Source organism: Colobus angolensis, unplaced genomic scaffold (assembly GCF_000951035.1).
Source record: "Colobus angolensis palliatus isolate OR3802 unplaced genomic scaffold, Cang.pa_1.0 Scaffold163, whole genome shotgun sequence".
NCBI classification, from domain to species: domain Eukaryota; kingdom Metazoa; phylum Chordata; class Mammalia; order Primates; family Cercopithecidae; genus Colobus; species Colobus angolensis.
This window is the reverse complement of record NW_012114744.1, coordinates 1,461,821-1,480,557: the sequence shown is the minus strand read 5'-3', so window position 1 is coordinate 1,480,557 and position 18,737 is coordinate 1,461,821. Positions and strand designations below refer to the sequence as shown.

Here is an 18,737-nt window from a genome sequence, read left to right as displayed (position 1 = left end):
ATCTCTTCATCTTCTGGAAGTGTGGGATGGGAGTGTGCAGAAACTCTCTATCTCCCTTGGAACTTCACCCCCACAGCATCCAGAACATCTCTCACATTTACAGAGGAGAATTGCTGCTTTTAGAAAAACAACCTCCCTTATGCTTGCCCTTTGCAAATTGTCACGGGCTTACGTACATCTACTGATTTATCCTAAATTCTCACATTTGTTGTTTATTTTGTTTTATTTTTGTTTTAGAGGTCTCACAAAACCCTGTTTGGATGCATTCACTGAAACTTTGATCAATTGAAATCTCCAAATCTATTTCCTATGAATTAATGATGAACCTGGATAGTTTCTACCTTACAGCCATTTAAATTTTGAGCCCAAATTAAATACTGTGTGTTTTTCGCTGAAGTGGGTCTGGTCCATCATTCTAGCTTATCATACTATTAATAATGACGGTACTTTATTGAGTATCTACTTTGTGTCAAGCACTGTTTGATGTTTAAAGTATTAAATTACTACTAATAATGGTTAATACATTATATTGTTAGGATAATAAATTTATTAAGATAACAAGAATTTTATTTTTAAATGTGTTACTTTTATTTTTCCCAACTTACTTTTTTCTCCCTTATTTGGATAGCATCCATTCTATGTACTTCTCTAAGTCCTGTAAATACGTTGGACAACTAATGATGAACGAAAGGTTCTGTGTCCATCATTAACATTATTACTTCAGGTGACTTTCCAAAACTTGTGTCTGTTTGTCTATAAAAGGCCTTAAAAGATAGAAATCTGAGACCTGAGAGTTATTTTCAGTATATCTATAAGTGAATATTTTGGGAAAGATTAAGTTTATGTTGAATTATTAATCAGCTGTCTTTGGGAATGGCAATTTTAGCAAATTTGAACCTAACTAATAATTGAGCTCACATAGATTTATCAGTGAATGCATTATAAGAATCTTAGTAAAAAGCTTTGCTGAAATTAATATTTACTTATGCTGTATTCTAGTCCTCCCGACAATCACCTGGGGAAGATACATCACTAACTCCTTTTTATAGGATGGTGTACTCATTTCCTAGGGCTGTCATAAAAAATGACCACAAACTGGGTGGCTGAAGACAACAGAAATGTATTCTTTCACAGTTCTGGAGAACAGAATTCTCACATCAAGCTGTCAGCAGGAGTGGTTCCTTCTTGAGGGCTTAGAGGGAGAATTCCAAGCTTGCCTCCTAGCACGATTCTAATCTCTGCTTTCTTCATCACATTGAGTTCTTTCTCTGTCCATGTTCTCTGTGTCTCTTCCCCTCTTTCTGTAACATCAGTTATATTGAATTAAGGGCCCACCCTACTCTAATATAACTTCTTCTTAATGTGTACCTTAATTACATTTGCAAAGACCCTTATTTCCAAATAAGGTCATATTTACAGGTACTAGGAGTTAGGACTTATTGTAGCAGTGGGCGGGGGAGGGGGGGTGCGGGGGACATAGTTTAACTATGGGAAAAGGAAAAAGGAAAAATCACTAAAGTAAGAGGAAGCACACATTCGGAATATGAACTATGGACTTTTGTCTTCATGCAATACTCTCTTGACTCCAGCTCCCTGTCTCCTAGTGAATTCCACTTTATTTTTCATGAATTCATAGACGAGCTGTTTAATAATCAATATGCTTTAGAATTTCATGAGGCCTAAAAATCAAGCTACTAGCTCTTGGTTTTAAAAATCTATCTTTTCCTATTTTTAATAAGTTTTTCTTATCATTAACTTTGGTTCCTCAAACACTTTTCTTGTTTCCAAGCTCACATAATTAGTCTGGGCCTAGACATTTTAATTTATTTAGATTGGTTTGCTGATCCCTTATTACCTACATTCTTCTATTGGGCTTCAATTTCATGTTAATGGTTGTTTTATATATTCTAGTTTAAAACATAATTTAGAGCTGTGTGGTTCTTTTTTTCCAAACATATATCCATTGCTCCTGGGCTACAGTTTGTCATAGAAAACATTAGTCTCTTTCTAGAAACATCTTCCCTTTCCAGTTCCTCTACTGTTTTCCAGTAGGAGGTTGACAATTCAATATTGGGCACCAATCGTCACGTGTACAGCTATAATTAATCAGTTAGCCAAACAACCAATTAATAATTTTGGAGTTTGTATTGTGTGCCAGAGACTGTGCTAGTTCTAATGATATAAGAAATAGCATATAATAAATTTTACCCTGAGGAGCTTATATTCTAGTTGAGGGGAGGGAATAGTAAACAGGAAATTAGCATGTGCTAATTGCTATGAAAATATTTTAACAGAGGTGTTGCCTGTATACAAGTGGAACATCTTACCCTACTTTGAAATAATTGTTAGTACCATACTTTTGTAATCAGTTATTTGCTCTCAAGTAGTGTTCCCTTATTATTCCATATATTGTCTATCTGCCTTTTGGAGACACACGCTCCTATTGTATGTCCTGTTGTGTATAAGATGCAACTTATCACATTGAACATCCGACGTATGTTTTTGCCTTATAATAATGTACAATGTATGAATCAAATAAGAACAGTATTATTAAAGTTAAAAAACAGTAACTTCTCTCTTTTATTTTCTTTTCAGAGTCCTATCAATGATTTAGTTCCCTAGAGAAAATCAGAAAATAAAAGGTTGGTATGATATCTTATAAATGCTAAAACCGGAGGTTATCTAACAGAGTTATTTAAAAATATAACTTACCACATTAATTCTAAATTCCTTGGGTGTTGGGTCTGTTTATTCCAGTTACTTCACGTTACTGTTATTATATAATGTCTTACCTAATATGGGAGTTTTTAGGGCCCGAAAGAAAACGATGTTTTCCCAGATACTCTGAATGAGAATTTGGATGACCATCTGCAAGACATTTAGGTCACCTAGCAGCTTTCTTGTTTTACTTTCGGTCCCTTTTAAGAGGTTACTTCCAGGGCAGCACTGTTGTTCAGTCTGCCATAGCTCAAGCCAGAAATTGAGTGTGGGAAATGCGGTATCTATTGTGGTCTGTTTTCCTGTGTGACAGTTGTTCCTATTTTGTGTTTGTTTCTCATTTAATGAGGATACAACTTTCATCTGGGTAGATGTACGGGTCACTTGTTAGTGCACTTAAATACACTAAGGCACTCCACCAGCTGGAAATTGTGAGTTGTAGTTGAATTATTTTTGCACAGCGAATGGTTTTCCTTTTGACATATTTTAATATACTTGCACACTGAGAGCAAGAGTGGGTGAACAGAAAACAGACTGTTTTATTAACCCAGCAGTCACCTTTGAGGTTTGTACATGTCCACTTTTTTTCTTGCCTTTGTACATAATCCCAAGAGACTGGTACCTGGCTTTGCTCAGAATAACAAAGTCAGGCACAAATCTCCAAACACAATTGTTAGCTGAATGCCAACTGTTTCTTCTCATCTTTTTTTTTTAAACTTGAACATTAAGAATTACCTCTTTATGGGTGAACCATAACCATTAAAGAATGAGTTTGTTTTCTATTTCAAATACTTCCCTTATCATTTACTAAATTTATTTTATAATATGTAGTCTCAGGTGATAAAATATTATTTTGTATGTGTTTTGCAGTGCTGCTTTTTTCCAAATCCACTAATAGTGAGAAGAAAAGAAGAGAAATATGTTACAAGCTTTAACTGGACTTCAATTTCAGCTGAAAGAACAATTAGGAGAAAAGGAGAGAAGACTTCAAATCAGCCAGGAAATCAGCGCCCAGAGAACAGAGTTCCACATGCAGTTTTCATACAAACCAATGTTGCATAGACTTGTCCCAGCAAGACCACAAATTTATTCAAATCAATTACCATTCTTTACCAAGGTATGTATCTGTATACATATATAGCCATAATTTCTAAGTAAGCATAGTAACTACCTCTGAAAATCTGTACATTTTAATTGTACTCGAAAAACTGAAGAAAAAAAAAAGAATAAAAATCCAGGGCTTCCTCCCAATTCTCAGTAAATAGCTACAATTTACAGTAACTGACCCATTTAACAGCATGGAAATATTAATGCAACAAAGCACCCAAAGTACATAGTTTTCCCTTTCCTGTTATTATCATTATCATCTACATCATTGTCATGATACTACTACTAGTTGATATTTTGGAGCACTTTATAGTTTACAAGGAAGTTTTATATCATCTCATTTGGCTATTTGAATCAATCATTGTAGTATGCCATAATGAAGATTATTAATAGAGATAAAATTTTTAAAAACACTCCAAGACATTTAAGGCACAGAGAAGTGGTGTAGTGTGTAGGAAGGACTGTTTTTTAAAGTTAGAATTCTGAGTCTGCATTGCTGGCTGTCTGATAGTGGGCCTTATAAAGCATTGCTTTTTTGACTTATTCAATGTGAAAGATAATAGTTATGCCAAAAGCTGGTTATGAAGTTTGACTGAAGATTACGTTTTGTAGAGGATCTATCACAGTGTGTAGAGGGAGAAAATGCATTGAGATGGAATTTTTGTACTGGGGTAGGAAGTTAGTGTAGGTAACTTTGAAAGCAAACACTATGAGGATATAATCCTATATCAAGGATTATTCAAGGTAGCGCATCTAGCAAGTGGCAGGAGCAAGATTGGAACCCATGTCTCACACTCTCAGTGTACATCTGAAATTGAGTCTAATTTTAACACTATATTTTGAGCACCTGCTTTTGACCAAGTTATTGAGCTACATTTTAAAGGTACAGATATGAAAAAAGAGGCCTTGCTACGAGGGTTTTAGCGCAGAATGGGAAATAAATAAATCCAATGAAGGAAAAGCTTTGCACCATTGGTGTGGTGTACAGTATCATACATGGCTTTGGTGATGTCAAGGAAGGCTTTGTTATTGTGGAGACATTTGAATTGGGCCTGCAAGTATTGCCACCTCCATTTTCAGGAAGCAGCTATATCAATAATACTTGCTTTATTTTTCATATTACATTTTTTCTTAAAAATAAGACTATTTCATTGACCTTGAGTAAACTTTCAATAACAATGCTTATTTATTGTAAGTTGAACTTTCAAATACCATTGCTTCTTAAAATAATCAGTATGTTCTGTTTATAATTACTTCTAACTTCATTACATTTTTCTTTTTCAGTGCTTGCAGTTTTTTTTTTTTTTTTTTTTTTTTTTTGGTCCTCAAAAATATTTAAGCCAGTAGGGTTTTAATGAAAAGTTGTAGAAGATTCTGAGTTCTATAATCCTTGTTTTCTTTGGGTCTTCCTCATCATTATCCTCACAACCTCATGATCAAAACAATACATTTTTAGCACTTTGTAAGCAAGTGCTATGGGACAGGCATCATGCAAATCACTTTACATATAGTATTCTAATTCTTCAATAATCTAGTTCAGTAGCTGGAAGCCCCATTTGCAGATTTTGAACTGAGGTTCAGCCATTTTAAGAAATAATCTCAAAATTGCATGACTAGCACCAGCATTACTGTTTTCTGACTATGACCTAGTGGTTCTTATTTGTCTGCTTTGTTGGGTTCCGCTACTTTCTCACTAGCTTTATTATTGAAAACGCGGATGATTGTCAGTAAGAGTAACCCATTATGAAGTAGATGAAGCCACAGAGTGAATTTGTTGGCTGCTATTTCCAGGAAAGAGAGCTAATATCAGGGGTGACTAGAGCCAGAACTTGAAATATCACAAGGAACAGCTCTTTGTCTCATCTGTGCTTCTCTCTGCATATTGTCTTTGTTCTCAGACCAGCTCCTCCTTGCAGCAAACAGTATAGGCTTCAGTCCCTCCAGGCTCACATCCTCACAGCTTGCCATCAAGAAAAATGAGTAATGTTATTCAGCTCCAGTGTGAATGAACTATTCTAGGGAACATTTGCTGGGTCACATGTCTAGCCCTTGGCCTGGTCATTATGACGAAGATGGTAAGTGCTCATTGTTTTAAAAAGTCAGGTGTTTGCTTTGATGGCTGTAGGGAGAGAGGCAAGGGATTGTCTGTTATTAGAACTGGGAGGCAAAAGGGGTTGTACAGATATGGCCTCCAAGTAATTGCATGAGCCAGGCAGTTATCTCAATTTGTGGCTATTAACACAGGTCATTATGATGCCTGCTCTTATTGTCTTAGTTAAGTCTTCACCATTTAACACCCTAGGTGATTAGATCTCTTCAATCTCATCTGCAGGATGGAGAGCTTTGAACTCATATTGTCCATTAAGATAATTCTGTCAATTTTGTTTTGAACAGTTAAAGTTGATTTGACCCAAATATAGTCTCTAAATCTTAAACATTTAAAAAATCTAAGGTAGGAAATCCTGTTTCTGATGGGGAACAGGATCAGCCTATGCAATAAAAAGAAAAGTTAACACGTGATGAACAGACTTCAGACTCTGCAAAGTGATATGTAGACAGGCACCCTGGGTGCATTTGGTCAACCTTGCCTTTGGTTAGCATGTGCCAACATTTCAGAGTTTGTTCAAAACTGTGCGATGTGATAAGAATTACATTTCTGGCCTCAAAAAGCTGAGATTTTTTTTTTTTTTTTTTTGTCTTCAGTGACTTTATGAAGGTATTGCCCACTTTGAAACTGTCTGAAGTTGGCCGGGCATGGTGGCTCATGCCTGCAATCCCAGCACTTTGGGAGCCCGAGACAAGTGGACATAAGGACTTGAGGTCAGGCATTGGAGACCAGTCTGGCCAAAAACCCCATCTCTACTAAAAAAAATTATAAAAATTAGCTGGGTGTAGTAGCATGTGCCTGTAGCCCCAGCTACTTGGGAGGCTGAGGCAGGATAATCGCTTGAACCTGGGAGGTGGAGGCTGCAGCGAACCAAGATTGTGCCACTGCACTCCAGCCTGGGTGACAGGAAAACTCTGTTTCAAAAAAGCAAAAAAAAAAAAAACCAAAAAAGCTATGTGAAGTCATCAGTCAGCTCACACTTTGACTAAGTATTGAGGTACATTGCTGGAAAGATTCTAAGCCTTAGAGACTTACACTGTGATACGTGTCTTTTAAATGCTGTGAGACTTCTTATTGACACCTTGTAATTGATTTGTTTTTCTAAGACCACCAGAGCGGGCACAAAAGAACCAGCGGGTAGGCAAGTGTAGGAGCAAAACTGCAAGTTTATTTTGGTAACCTAAGGTGTGGGGAAGAAGTCTGTCGGCCTCCGGCAAAGAAGGCCGACAGAGTCCCCCCGCCGTGGGGCTCTCGGGCGGGGTTCCTGCATCCCGACTTCAGTGGGGCTGGAGGAAGACCGCGGCTCACTGGTGGAGAGCGGCTTTTCTAGGAGTGGGAGGGCAATAGGCGGGGCACGGGCGTGTCGGGGGCGTTCCGCAGGTGCGACCAGGTAAATCTTGGTCTCTTTGGATTGACGTCACCTGGTGCATGCCCAGTTGGTCTGCACCTTCCCTGGTCGCCGGCTGCATATTCGCGCGCGCGGGAAAAGTTGGGAGGGGGGGAAAAGTTGGGAGGGGGGGATGAAGAACCCGGAAGTGCACCATCTTGCCTCCGTTCGTCCAAACAGTAATGTGTTTCAACAAATGTTTATTAAATTATTTTAAAGAGTGAAATTAGACTGTTTTTGGAGTATTTAAAATAAGAGGTATTCTTTAATCAATAGGACACTGTTTCTAAGCAACATCGTATGTCAGCTCTATGTTGAATGTGAATAGAGGTACTCTATGTGAGAAGCTCTACCTTCTTGGAATGCTTACTTTAATTTTGTTGATAAGGGTAGAGAGGTGGAAAATTATGAGAAAAATGTAGCTTTTTTCTTTTCTACAACATCTTGAATTCCGCACCACTCTATCAACATGTACATCTTACTTGGGGATGGAAGGTGGAAAGAGATGGGAAAAAGGAGCTTGCTAATTGGGGAGAGGATATTAGGATGAAAATGTAACTTCCCAGTTAAATGTCTCCAAGCCTTTTGTGTAAAGTGGTTACTTTAAGGTTAAATCTGTCTCTTTTTGGCAAACACTCAGACTTTCATGGATGTGAAGCAAAGCTTTCATGTGCTTATGTCCTCTCACCTGGATGGCTACCTCCAAGATGCTTCTTTCTCTGCCTGCCACTGGCCTTCCTCCTGGCTTGCATTGCTGAGTCTGTGGCTAACAGGATTCATAGCATGTTTTCCTGGCAGCATCAACACCAGCGGTCAATGCCAACAGATCTGGAGTCTCAAACACAGAGCCCAGGCTAGACTCTTTTGGTTGCTGCCCCTCATCCACTGGGAGCATGCAGGGATGTTTAGGTCACCATTTTTGACACACTAAAGTGCTTTAACACTAAGGTGCTTCTCCTGTGTATTTTTCTTTTCTCTGTTGGACTGCATTGAATTTGAAGAGGCCCCTAGGTAGAGGCAGTTGCATACTTGAATGCGTAGCTCAGAGAAAGGCTATAAACTGGAGAAAAATATTTGTAGGTTATTAACATTTACATTTATTGAAACAGTGATAGTGGATACACTGGAGTTTCTGTCCTTTTGCAAACTTTCCATCGCATATGTACTAGTGGTTTTGTGCCAGAACAGGGGATCAGGACCCTCATATCTGCCTCCCAGTCTCTGTTTGTCCTCTTTCTATAATTTTCTTTGGAGAAAACATACGATATCTTGGTCTGCTGGAAACTTCTTACATCTTCCTTTTTCCAGCATTGGCATTCATCCTTCCTTTTCTCTGGGGCCATAAGGCTGGAGGGCTGCAGGGAATGGAGTTGGGATTCAAAATATAAAAAATACCAAGAGATGTATATAGAGGATATTAATCCTGACACAGAGGTAAAACTTATGGAACACGAGGAGGAAAAAATATTCAATCACAACCTCAGTAGCTAAGTCTTCGATGTTTAGATCTCATTTTCTGGTTGTGCTTTGGGTGTTTTAAATTTGTTAAATAACCTGTAGGATTTGGTCATCTCCTCCAGATATAAATCTCATTTACATTTATGCTGAACACCCTTTTGAAGTCATATATTTCAAAGACCTCTTAAAACTTTAGTTTTTTTTTTTTTTTTGTGAAACTCAGGCTTAAAAAATTATGTCAAGTGGCCTGCACATTATATTTTACATACTTTAAGTCCGTCTGCCTATAGAGTTGATAAAAGGGATAGAAATTAGAGAAACTGCAAAGCTGAAAAAGTAAAAACAACTGTGCATTGTCTGTAAAAATATTTTTCAAATAAGGATGAAGACATTTTCCCCCAGAGTTTCCTTTTGTTATAAATGTGAGGAATGCATGGTTCAGACTTGAGCAAATGTATCTCGCATTCTCTGATAATGAGTACTGGAGGAACTGAAATAGTAGCCATGCTTATGCTAAGTTTATAAGCATTTTGATCAACACCATAATCAAGAAGCTTAAAGAAGTCATATAATGCCCATTGTGTTGTCTGAATAACATATATTATACAGCTGAGACTCAGCATCTAATACCCTGTGAAACAGCTTGATAGCCCAAGAGCTTACTAATGGAGGAAAATGGCTCACTGAAGCCGAGGGAAATTAGAGTGGGAGTCACCTGTTCTCTTAGAGTCCTCAAGTAGAAGGCAGTATGGCACTGTGGTTCTTATTAATCAATACCTACATCTCTGAGTCTGTCTTGATTTTAGGTAATAAAGCAGAGAGAATCAGACAACCTTTGGGTAATAAATTGCAGGATCTGCAGAAGTTAGAATATTAATGTTCTCCCTTTTCTTCACTATTATTGACCTGTAATTTTAGTGTAATTTCCTTTTACTTATCTTGAAACATAGAAAATTGGTCACCTTTAACTTCATAATCTTCCTCTGTAAATGTAAAGACTGTTGTCCATTTTCAAATTTTTCTTGTATGTCTCCTCTTCTGAAGGCTTTTAGGAGTTTATCATAACTAGTAGCGACCTCTTTAAATTTCCCATAGTTATTTGAAAATGCATGATGACATTGATCAAAAATATTTCTTTAGATTTTTAAAATAATATATACTCAACAAATAACTTTGTTTTGCTAATTTTTAGTGGCAAACTGCTCTCCTCATTTTCAATTATCTTTTAAATATGCATGTCCGGAGACACAGATGCTAATTATTTCTAGTAGCTGCCACTGAATGAATAATGGTGTCTCTACGTGTTAACTGACCCTGTGGCTAAAATTTCAGATATAGATAATTGACAAAAACAGAAATAATATACATTTCTATTCAACATTACATTTTAATATCGATATTTAACTATAGAAACTAAGAGATTCAGTTCAAAATATAAGGAAATATCATGTCTTGGTTATTCGTTAATTATTATTTTTGCTCACTAGATACGACAGCTACCCATCATTCCTGCTGTCCTTTCAGCTTTCTAGAGTTTAAGTTCAAGTCATTGTCTTTCTACAACTTTTTTGAGACTTGTCCATTCTGACTACTCTGAATCCTGTGTAAGCAGCAGCTTTGGCAGAATCACTTTTCATCTTCTAGTGCTCTTATCAGAGAGAAGACAAACTTTCCCCTTTCTGGTGTCTTGGTTGGCTCTGAGTGATCACAGCTTCCCTGCTTTTGTCTTTATGGAGACCTATTCCCATTTCTGGCTCTGCTTCCCCGGGGCTCCAGATGTTCCCTCAGGCTTTCCTTTGCTTGTCTTACTTCCAGCCTCTCCCTGAAAATGTTCTGCCAGTTCCAGGCAATCATTATTACCATTGCTGTGTTATTTTCTACACAACCTTTAAAAGTCTCTGAAAACACCGCACTATTATCTTAGGGTTTTTATTGTTGTTTTTGTTTCTTGGTTAATTGTTTGACTCATTCACTGAAAATGTAACTGCATGAGAGAAGGGACCCTGCCTGTCTTATTGATAGATGCAGCTCCGGAAACTAGAGCACAGTAGGTGATTACCAAATATTTGGTTTTCCTTAAAACTGTTTTTGGATTTCTTTGTTTTTGACTTTTCATACTATCACAGGCAAATTTATCCACTAACACTGCTTTGATACATGTAAATGTTAATAACCTACAAATATTTGTCTCATTTATAGCCCTCCTCTGAGCTACACATCCAAGTATCCATCTTCTTCTACCTAGATGCCACTTCAAATTCAGTAATTAGACCCAAACTAAATTAATAAGCTAGTTTCTCCATATGCCGCCACAAGCACAAATGAAATGAAAAACTTGCTTATTCTTATGTGTTGTGTACTTCATAACTGGAATACTTATTCATACACTTAGTCAAGTCTTAAAATTGGGGTCATCCTTTCATTCTCTCTCCTTCATCCCTGTTATTGCCAAATCCTGTTGAATCTGCCTTGTGAAGAGTTCTCAAATCTATCCTCCTTCCTTTATTGTGGCTGCTACCACCCTAATCAAGGTCATCATTATTTGTCATCATTATTTCTGTATTCTTACAATATTCCACATTGGTGTCCTTGGCTCCAGTCTTGTTCCTATTCAGTCTTTCTCTACCACGTATCCTCAGAGATTAGTCACCATCTAAATGTGACTATGATACCCCTTTCCTAAACAAACACACCAATGAAAGTTCTTCAGTGGCTTCTCATTTTCTTTCAGATCAAGTCCAACTCCTAAGTCTGCTGAAATGGGGTGGTGTATCCTTAACCCTCCCACTGACCTTTTTTGCTTTGAGTACTGGGAAGAGTAAATAAATTATATGGTTGATTCTTAGGTAATTTCTCCCACATTATACTTTTCTAAGCTAGACTATAGCTAGAAGCCAGATAGAAAAATGTGAGGTTATACTCTCCATAAGAACCTTGTATCCTGTTTTTCTTTATTAATAATTAAGGGTGGATTATTAAACTTTGAAAACAGAGAAGCATGTGATAGGACTAATATCTTACGATAAAAATTAAATAATTTCTCCAGTATTCCTTAAGATTAAAAGACCATAGAAAAGGACACTAGTAAGCAATGGTTAGAGTTTTCCATAACAGTCGTCTTTGAACCAGGTCCAACATATGAACAAATGTTCAGTTGAATCACAGTTTTCAGACATTACTGAATGGCAAAATTATTTTTGTCTAGAAAACTTTCAGTTATTACTTGCATCCCATTTCAGACATAAAAATGTATCAATAATGCCCTCAAGCATTTTCTAATTTTGAGATATAACTTAATGCCTTTTAATAATTTACAATGCTTTCATTATTGCCCCCCTGCCCCAACTGCCCCCAAGGTCTTTTCTGCAATCAATGTATTTTAAAAGTGAAAATTTCTTTGCTGGTTCCTGTGAACAAGAACACCCCTCTTCTTTTTCCAACTAATTATTTAAATAGCTAGTCAGGTTTACTATTGGGGCAAGTAGTTTGAATATTTTTAAAACTTTAATCCACAGATTGTGTAAAGTGTCAAAGTAACATATATGTTAAACTTATTTAAAGTTGTTACTTTCTGATTCTACCTTCATCTTCTTTTCTTCCATTACAGTAGGAGCATATTGCAATTCCCTTCTCTTTCTTCACTGTTATTAACTTTTCCCCTTTTATCAGAAAAAGGATCTTGCTTTCTTTGATTCTCTTATTGATATTTTAAAAGGACTTTTTTTCCTCTCTTGCTGTCTCTCTCAGGCAAGTCCCATCTCAATTGTCCTTTGTCATTCATTGTCAGTCTTTGTGTCCATCCTCTTATCCCAGCCTAGTTTTTTCCTTTTTCTTTTTTTTTGGGGTGGGGGCATGAAAGTGGGAGACATTGGTGTTGGGAGTCTCCTATCAGTGTCAGGGCTTAAGAAAAATGCAATCATTTTCAAATGTGAATTGCAGTTTATGCCAAAAAGGCAATGTTTCCTTGTTTCAATAAATTGGAGCCTCCTGCAACTCATACTCATTTAAAGAAATTTTAAAATAGAACTTCTAAATAACTAATAGCTGGAAAATCCTGATTTGGGGCTTTAGTCACTAAAGATAAGAAAAAAAACCACATTTGCTTCCGCCCTCCCATCTGGCTTTTACACATGCATTTCAGGCTCAGTATGCTCTTGCTCTTTCTTTTATCTATGCCCATCTGCTTGTATGGTGTGTTCTCACCCTAACATATTTTCAGACCCTTGCCATAGGGCAGAAGTGCCAAGCAATTATTTGTTGAGATAGATAGCCCACATAATACTGTAAGTGACATCTGTTCTGTAGAAAATCCCTCCCTTGTGGCGGCAGTGTCATATTGGCAGCTCATAGGAATATTGGAATTGACATAGAGGGACAATGGAATGTTTCATCTTATCCTGAATTCTCACTCAGAATGCTTCCAGTACCAGATGCTTTAGAGAACCAAGTAACCCCCTGACTCTTTCTCTTGTTCGCTCTACACCTATGGTAATTGGCAATACTACACTATGGGGAAAATTTCTTCCTGACCCCAGCTGGTAACCAAATTATGCCCTAAAGCATGAAGATTGGCATACTTTAAGGTTTATTGCAGTTGAGATGCTGAAAAATGGGATGTTTTTCATGTTAATGTGCTTACTAGATTGTTTGACCTAAATAGTAGTTTGAATAGTAAATTTCACAAATTACTCTTAATAACGTTATTTGGCAAAATTACAATGACAGACGAACATTTTAAACTTTTAAGAGTGCTGATCTCCATGTTTGGCAATTGGATCTTCTCTTTTAGGATATTTTCAAATAGATGATAAGAAAAATAGACCACAGTCTATGGTGGTTTAAGGCTTGGTTCTTTGTATAAAGGTATATTTAGTAAAATGTATTAATTGCTTCTGGGTAAACCCTGAATTTATTAACTTTTAGCCATTTGATATTATAAAGGCAGACAGAAATCGGAGCTATAGTCAGTATTGATAAATTAAAAATACAATATACAAATTAGGTTCTGTATAAATTCAATTTCCCATACCATCTACATTGACGCTGTTTATCTCTTCCAAAACACTCAGAACATCATAAACACTTCAGATTTTAAAAAAGTTACAATAATTATGAGCTTTTAAAATAAAGGTTGAAAGCACTCAGCTACTCAATTGGACTAACCCATTTATTTAGGCTTATATTTAAGTAAAATTTAAACATTTAGCAATAATATGCTGTATTAGTTATGCATTGTTGCAATACCAGCTACTATGAAAATCAGTGACCTAAAACAACTGTATTACCTCTTCATGATTCTCTGGGTTAGCAATATGGGCTAGATTCATTTGCTTGCTTCCATTATGCATCTTGCTGGGTGAGTGTCCTGGAGATTGACATTCTTTTTATTTATTTATTTATTTGATTTTTTATTATACTTTAAGTTCTAGGGTACATGTGCACAACGTGCAGGTTTGCTACATGTGTATACATGTGCTGTGTTGGTGTACTGCACCCATTAGCTCGTCATTTACATTAGGTATATCTCCTAATGTTATCCCTCCCCCAACAGGCCCCAGTGTGTGATGTTCCCCTTCCTGTGTCCAAGTGTTCTCATTGTTCAATTCCCACCTATGAGTGAGAACATGTGATGTTTGGTTTTCTGTTCTTGTGATAGTTTGCTCAGAATGATGGTTTCCAGCTGCATCCACGTCCGTACAAAGGACATGAACTCATCCTTTTTTATGGCTGCATAGTATTCCATGGTGTATATGTACCACATTTTCTTAATCCAGTCTATCATTGATGGACATTTGGGTTGGTGCCAAGTCTTTGCTATTGTGAATAATGCCGCAATAAACATATGCATGTGTATCTTTATAGCAGCATGATTTATAATCCCTTGGGTATATGCCCAGTAATGGGATGACGGGGTCAAATGGTATTTCTAGTTCTAGATCCTTGAGGAATCGCCACACTGTCTTCCACAATGGTTGAACTAGTTTACAGTCCCACCAACAGTCTAAAAGTGTTCCTATTTCTCCACATCCTCTCCAGCACCTGTTGTTTTCTGACTTTTTAATGATTGCCATTCTAACTAGTGTGAGATGGTATCTCATTGTGGTTTTGATTTGCATTTCTCTGATGGCCAGTGATGATGAGCATTTTTTCATGTGTCTGTTGGCTGTATGGATGTCTTCTTTTGAAAAGTGTCTGTTCATATACTTTGCCCACTTTTTGATGGGGTTGTTTGTTTCTTTCTTGTAAATTTGTTTGAGTTCTTAATAGGTTCTGGATATTAGCCCTTTGTCAGATGAGTAGATTGCAAAAATTTTCTCTCATTCTGTAGGTTGCCTGTTCACTCTGATGGTAGTTTCTTTTGCTGTGCAGAAGCTCTTTAGTTTAATTAGATCCCATTTGTCAATTTTGGCTTTTGTTGCCATTGCTTTTGGTGTTTTAGACATGAAGTCCTTGCCCATGCCTATGTCCTGAATGGTATTGCCTAGGTTTTCTTCTAGGGTTTTTATGGTTTTAGGTCTAACATTTAAGTCTTTAATCCATCTTGAATTAATTTTTGTGTAAGGTGTAAAGAAGGGATGCAGTTTCAGCTTTCTACATATAGCTAGCCAGTTTTCCCAGCACCATTTATTAAATAGGGAATCCTTTCCCCATTTCTTGTTTTGTCGGGTTTGTCAAAGATTGGATGGTTGTAGATATGTGGTATTCTTTCTGAAGGCTCTGTTCTGTTCCATTGTTCTATATCTCTGTTTTGGTACCAGTACCATGCTGTTTTGGTTTTACTGTAGCCTTGTAGTATAGTTTAAAGTCAAGCAGCATGATGCCTCCAGCTTTGTTCTTTTGGCTTAGGATTGTCTTGGCAATGCGGGCTCCTTTTTGGTTCCATATGAACTTTAAAGTAGTCTTTTTCCAATTCTGTCAAGAAAGTCATTGGTAGCTTAATGGGGATGGCATTGAATCTATAAATTACCTTGGGCAGATGGCCGTTTTCATGATATCAATTCTTCCTATCCATGAGCATGGAATGTTCTTCCATTTGTTTGTGTCCTCTTTTATTTCATTGAGCAGTGGTTTGTAGTTCTCCTTGAAGAGGTCCTTCACATCCCTTGTAAGTTGGATTCCTAGGTATTTTATTCTCTTTGAAGCAATTGTGAATGGGAGTTCATTCCTGATTTGGTTCTCTGTTTGTCTGTTATTGTTGTATAAGAATGCTTGTGATTTTTGCACATTGATTTTGTATCCTGAGACTTTGCTGAAGTTGCTTATCAGCTTAAGGAGATTTTGGGCTGAGACAATGGGGTTTTCTAAATATACAATCATGACAGCCTCACTCAAAATTCTTCTTTGAGACTGACTGATGGCTGTTGGCTGAGCCATGTGTCTCTAGCAGTATGGTTTGGCTTCTTCATATGTGGATCTAAAAGCAGGAAAAAAGGGGACTGGTCCTAATGTGGAAAGCATTTTAAACTTCAACTTGCATGTTGTCCCTTCAGCCAAATCATCATGGCTAACTCTAGAGTCACCGTGGGAGAAGACTGCATAATGGAGTGGATAGAGGGAGGTGTGATTCACTGGGTTCTCTAACTGTAAAAATCTACCACATATTGCTATTCGGGATTGCCAGTTAGCAGAACCTTACTTTCCTAATTATTTAACCCAGTACACTCATTACTAGAATCTTGTACTAAATCCTGTAAATCTGCAAGAGAAGAGAAATGTGTAAAAAACGTGAAGATCAGTGAAACAAATTCCTTACTTGATCAGTTTTTCTCTCTGCATATTTTTGATACCAGTTCTTTCTAGGACATGTGGTTTGCCAATATTTATTCCCCAGTCTATCTTTTCATCCATTTAACAAGATCTTTCACAGAGAAAAAAATTTAATTTTGGTAAAGTCCAATTTAATGAATATTTGTTTTATGGATTGTGCTTTTGGTATCATGTGTAAGAACTGTTTTTATACATTGCTAGATTCAATTTGCCAATATTTTGTTGAAGACTTTTGCACCTAAATCTATGAAAGATATTGATGTGTAATTTTCCCTCCCTCCCTCCCTCCCTTTCTATTTCTTTCTTCTTTTCTTTCTTCCTTTTGTTGTTTTTGTCTGGTTTTGGTATCAAGGTGATGCTGATCTCATAACATAAGTTAGGAAACATTATATTTTCTGAAAGAGATTCCATATAATTGGTGCCAATTCTTAGTTAATGTTTGGTCATCTGGGCCTAAAGATTAATTTATTGTAAGTTTTCAAATTACAAGTTCAGTTACTTTAACGGTTATAGGGTATTTAAATCGCCAATTAAAACTGTGGATTTGTCTATTTTTCTTTCAGTTTTCTCAGTTTTCCTTCTATATAGGTTGATGAACTATTGTTTGGTGCATGTACAGTAGGATGACTAGGTGTTCTTGGTGGATTCACTCTTTCACTATTAGGTAATAGTCTTCTATGTTTCTGCTTAAGTCTTTTTGCTCAGAAGTCTATTTTATGTGATATTAATATAGTTACTCTTGGTATTTAAAAGTTAATGCTTGCGGCTGGGTGCAGTGGCTCATGCCTGTAACCCCAGTACTTTGGGAGGCCGAGACCAGTCTGGGCAACACAGTGAAACCCCATCTCTACTAAAATAGAAAAAATTAGCAGGGCATGGTGGTGCAAGCCTGTAGTCCTAGATGTTCGGGAGACTGAGGCAGGAGAATCACTTGCACCAGGAAGAGGGAAGTTGCAGTGAGCTGAGATAGTGACACTGCACTCCAGCCTAGGCGACAGAGTGAGACTCTGTCTGAAAAAAAAAAAGAAAAAAAAAAGTTAATGTTTGCATAGTATATCTTTTTGTATCCACTCAATTTGCTTATATTATCATGTTTTTAGCAAGTTTCTTATCATTTTGGTCATGTTTTTATCCATCTTGCTAATCTCTATCTTTTGATTGACATGTTTAGAACAGTTACAGTTAATGTAACTATTGATATGTGAAGGGTTAAGTCTGTCAGTTTATTTATTTATTGTTTGTTTGTTTACTCTGTTTCTCATTCTTTGATTTCCCTTTTTTGTCCTTACTGTAGATAATTTAAACATTTTTCAGAGTTCCATTTTGATTTATTTACACTATTTCGAGTACATATCATTGGATGGTTTTGTTTTGTTTTTTAGCGGTTGCTCTGGGTATTGCAGTAAAATAATCTTTCTTTATTCACAGTTTTGTTTGTGCTGTTTTTGGTTATCCATGGTTAACCACGGTTTAAAAATTTCAAATACAAAATTCCAGAAATAAACAATTCATAAGTTTTGAATTGTGCTCCATTCTGAGGAGTGTGATGAGATTACACACCTTCCTTCTCTGTCCCCTGTGGAAAACCAATCATCTCTTGTCCTGCATCGCCACACTATGTAAGCTACTTCCTCTTAGTTACTTAGTAGCCATTTTCGTTATCAGATTAACCTTTGCTGTCTCACACTGCTTGTGTCCAAGTCATCCTTATTTTACTTAATAAAGGCCCAAAAGTGCAAGAATATTGATGTTTGCATAGTGTTATAATTGTTCTATTTTATTATGTTGTTAATATCTGACTGAAGCTAATTTGTAAATTAAACTTTATCATAGACATGTCTATAGAGGAGAAAACATAGTAAATATAGGGTTCAGTACTAATGCAGTTTTAGGCATCCACTAGGGATCCTAGAACATATCCTCCCATGGATAAAGGAGGACTACTGTATACGGATATCTATTATCATGGTCTGCATACTTCATAGTCTCCTGTATTTACTTTACTCTGCATGAAGTATAGAAAATTGAATTATAGTTACATTCTTTTACCCTGCCCACTTTCTTTTCTTTTCTTTTCTCTTTTCTTTTCTTTTCTTTTCCTTTCTCTTTCTTTCTTTCTTTCTTTCTTTCTTTCTTTCTTTCTTTCTTTCTTTCTTTCTTTCTTTCTTTCTTTCTTTCTTTCTTTCTCTCTCT

The 18,737-nt window shown here is 36.7% G+C and overlaps 1 protein-coding gene across 1 annotated transcript in view; it reads left to right on the top strand.

Moving 5' to 3' along the window:
* The window catches only part of TFEC (transcription factor EC), a 207,987-nt gene that overhangs the window by 43,716 nt on the left and 145,534 nt on the right, over window positions 1-18,737 (top strand). The window contains exons 4-5 of the mRNA XM_011937363.1: window positions 2,596-2,642; window positions 3,617-3,835. Of these exons, the coding sequence (XP_011792753.1) occupies window positions 3,638-3,835 (198 nt within the window). The 5' untranslated portion in view covers window positions 2,596-2,642; window positions 3,617-3,637. The remainder of the gene's footprint in view (window positions 1-2,595; window positions 2,643-3,616; window positions 3,836-18,737) is intronic.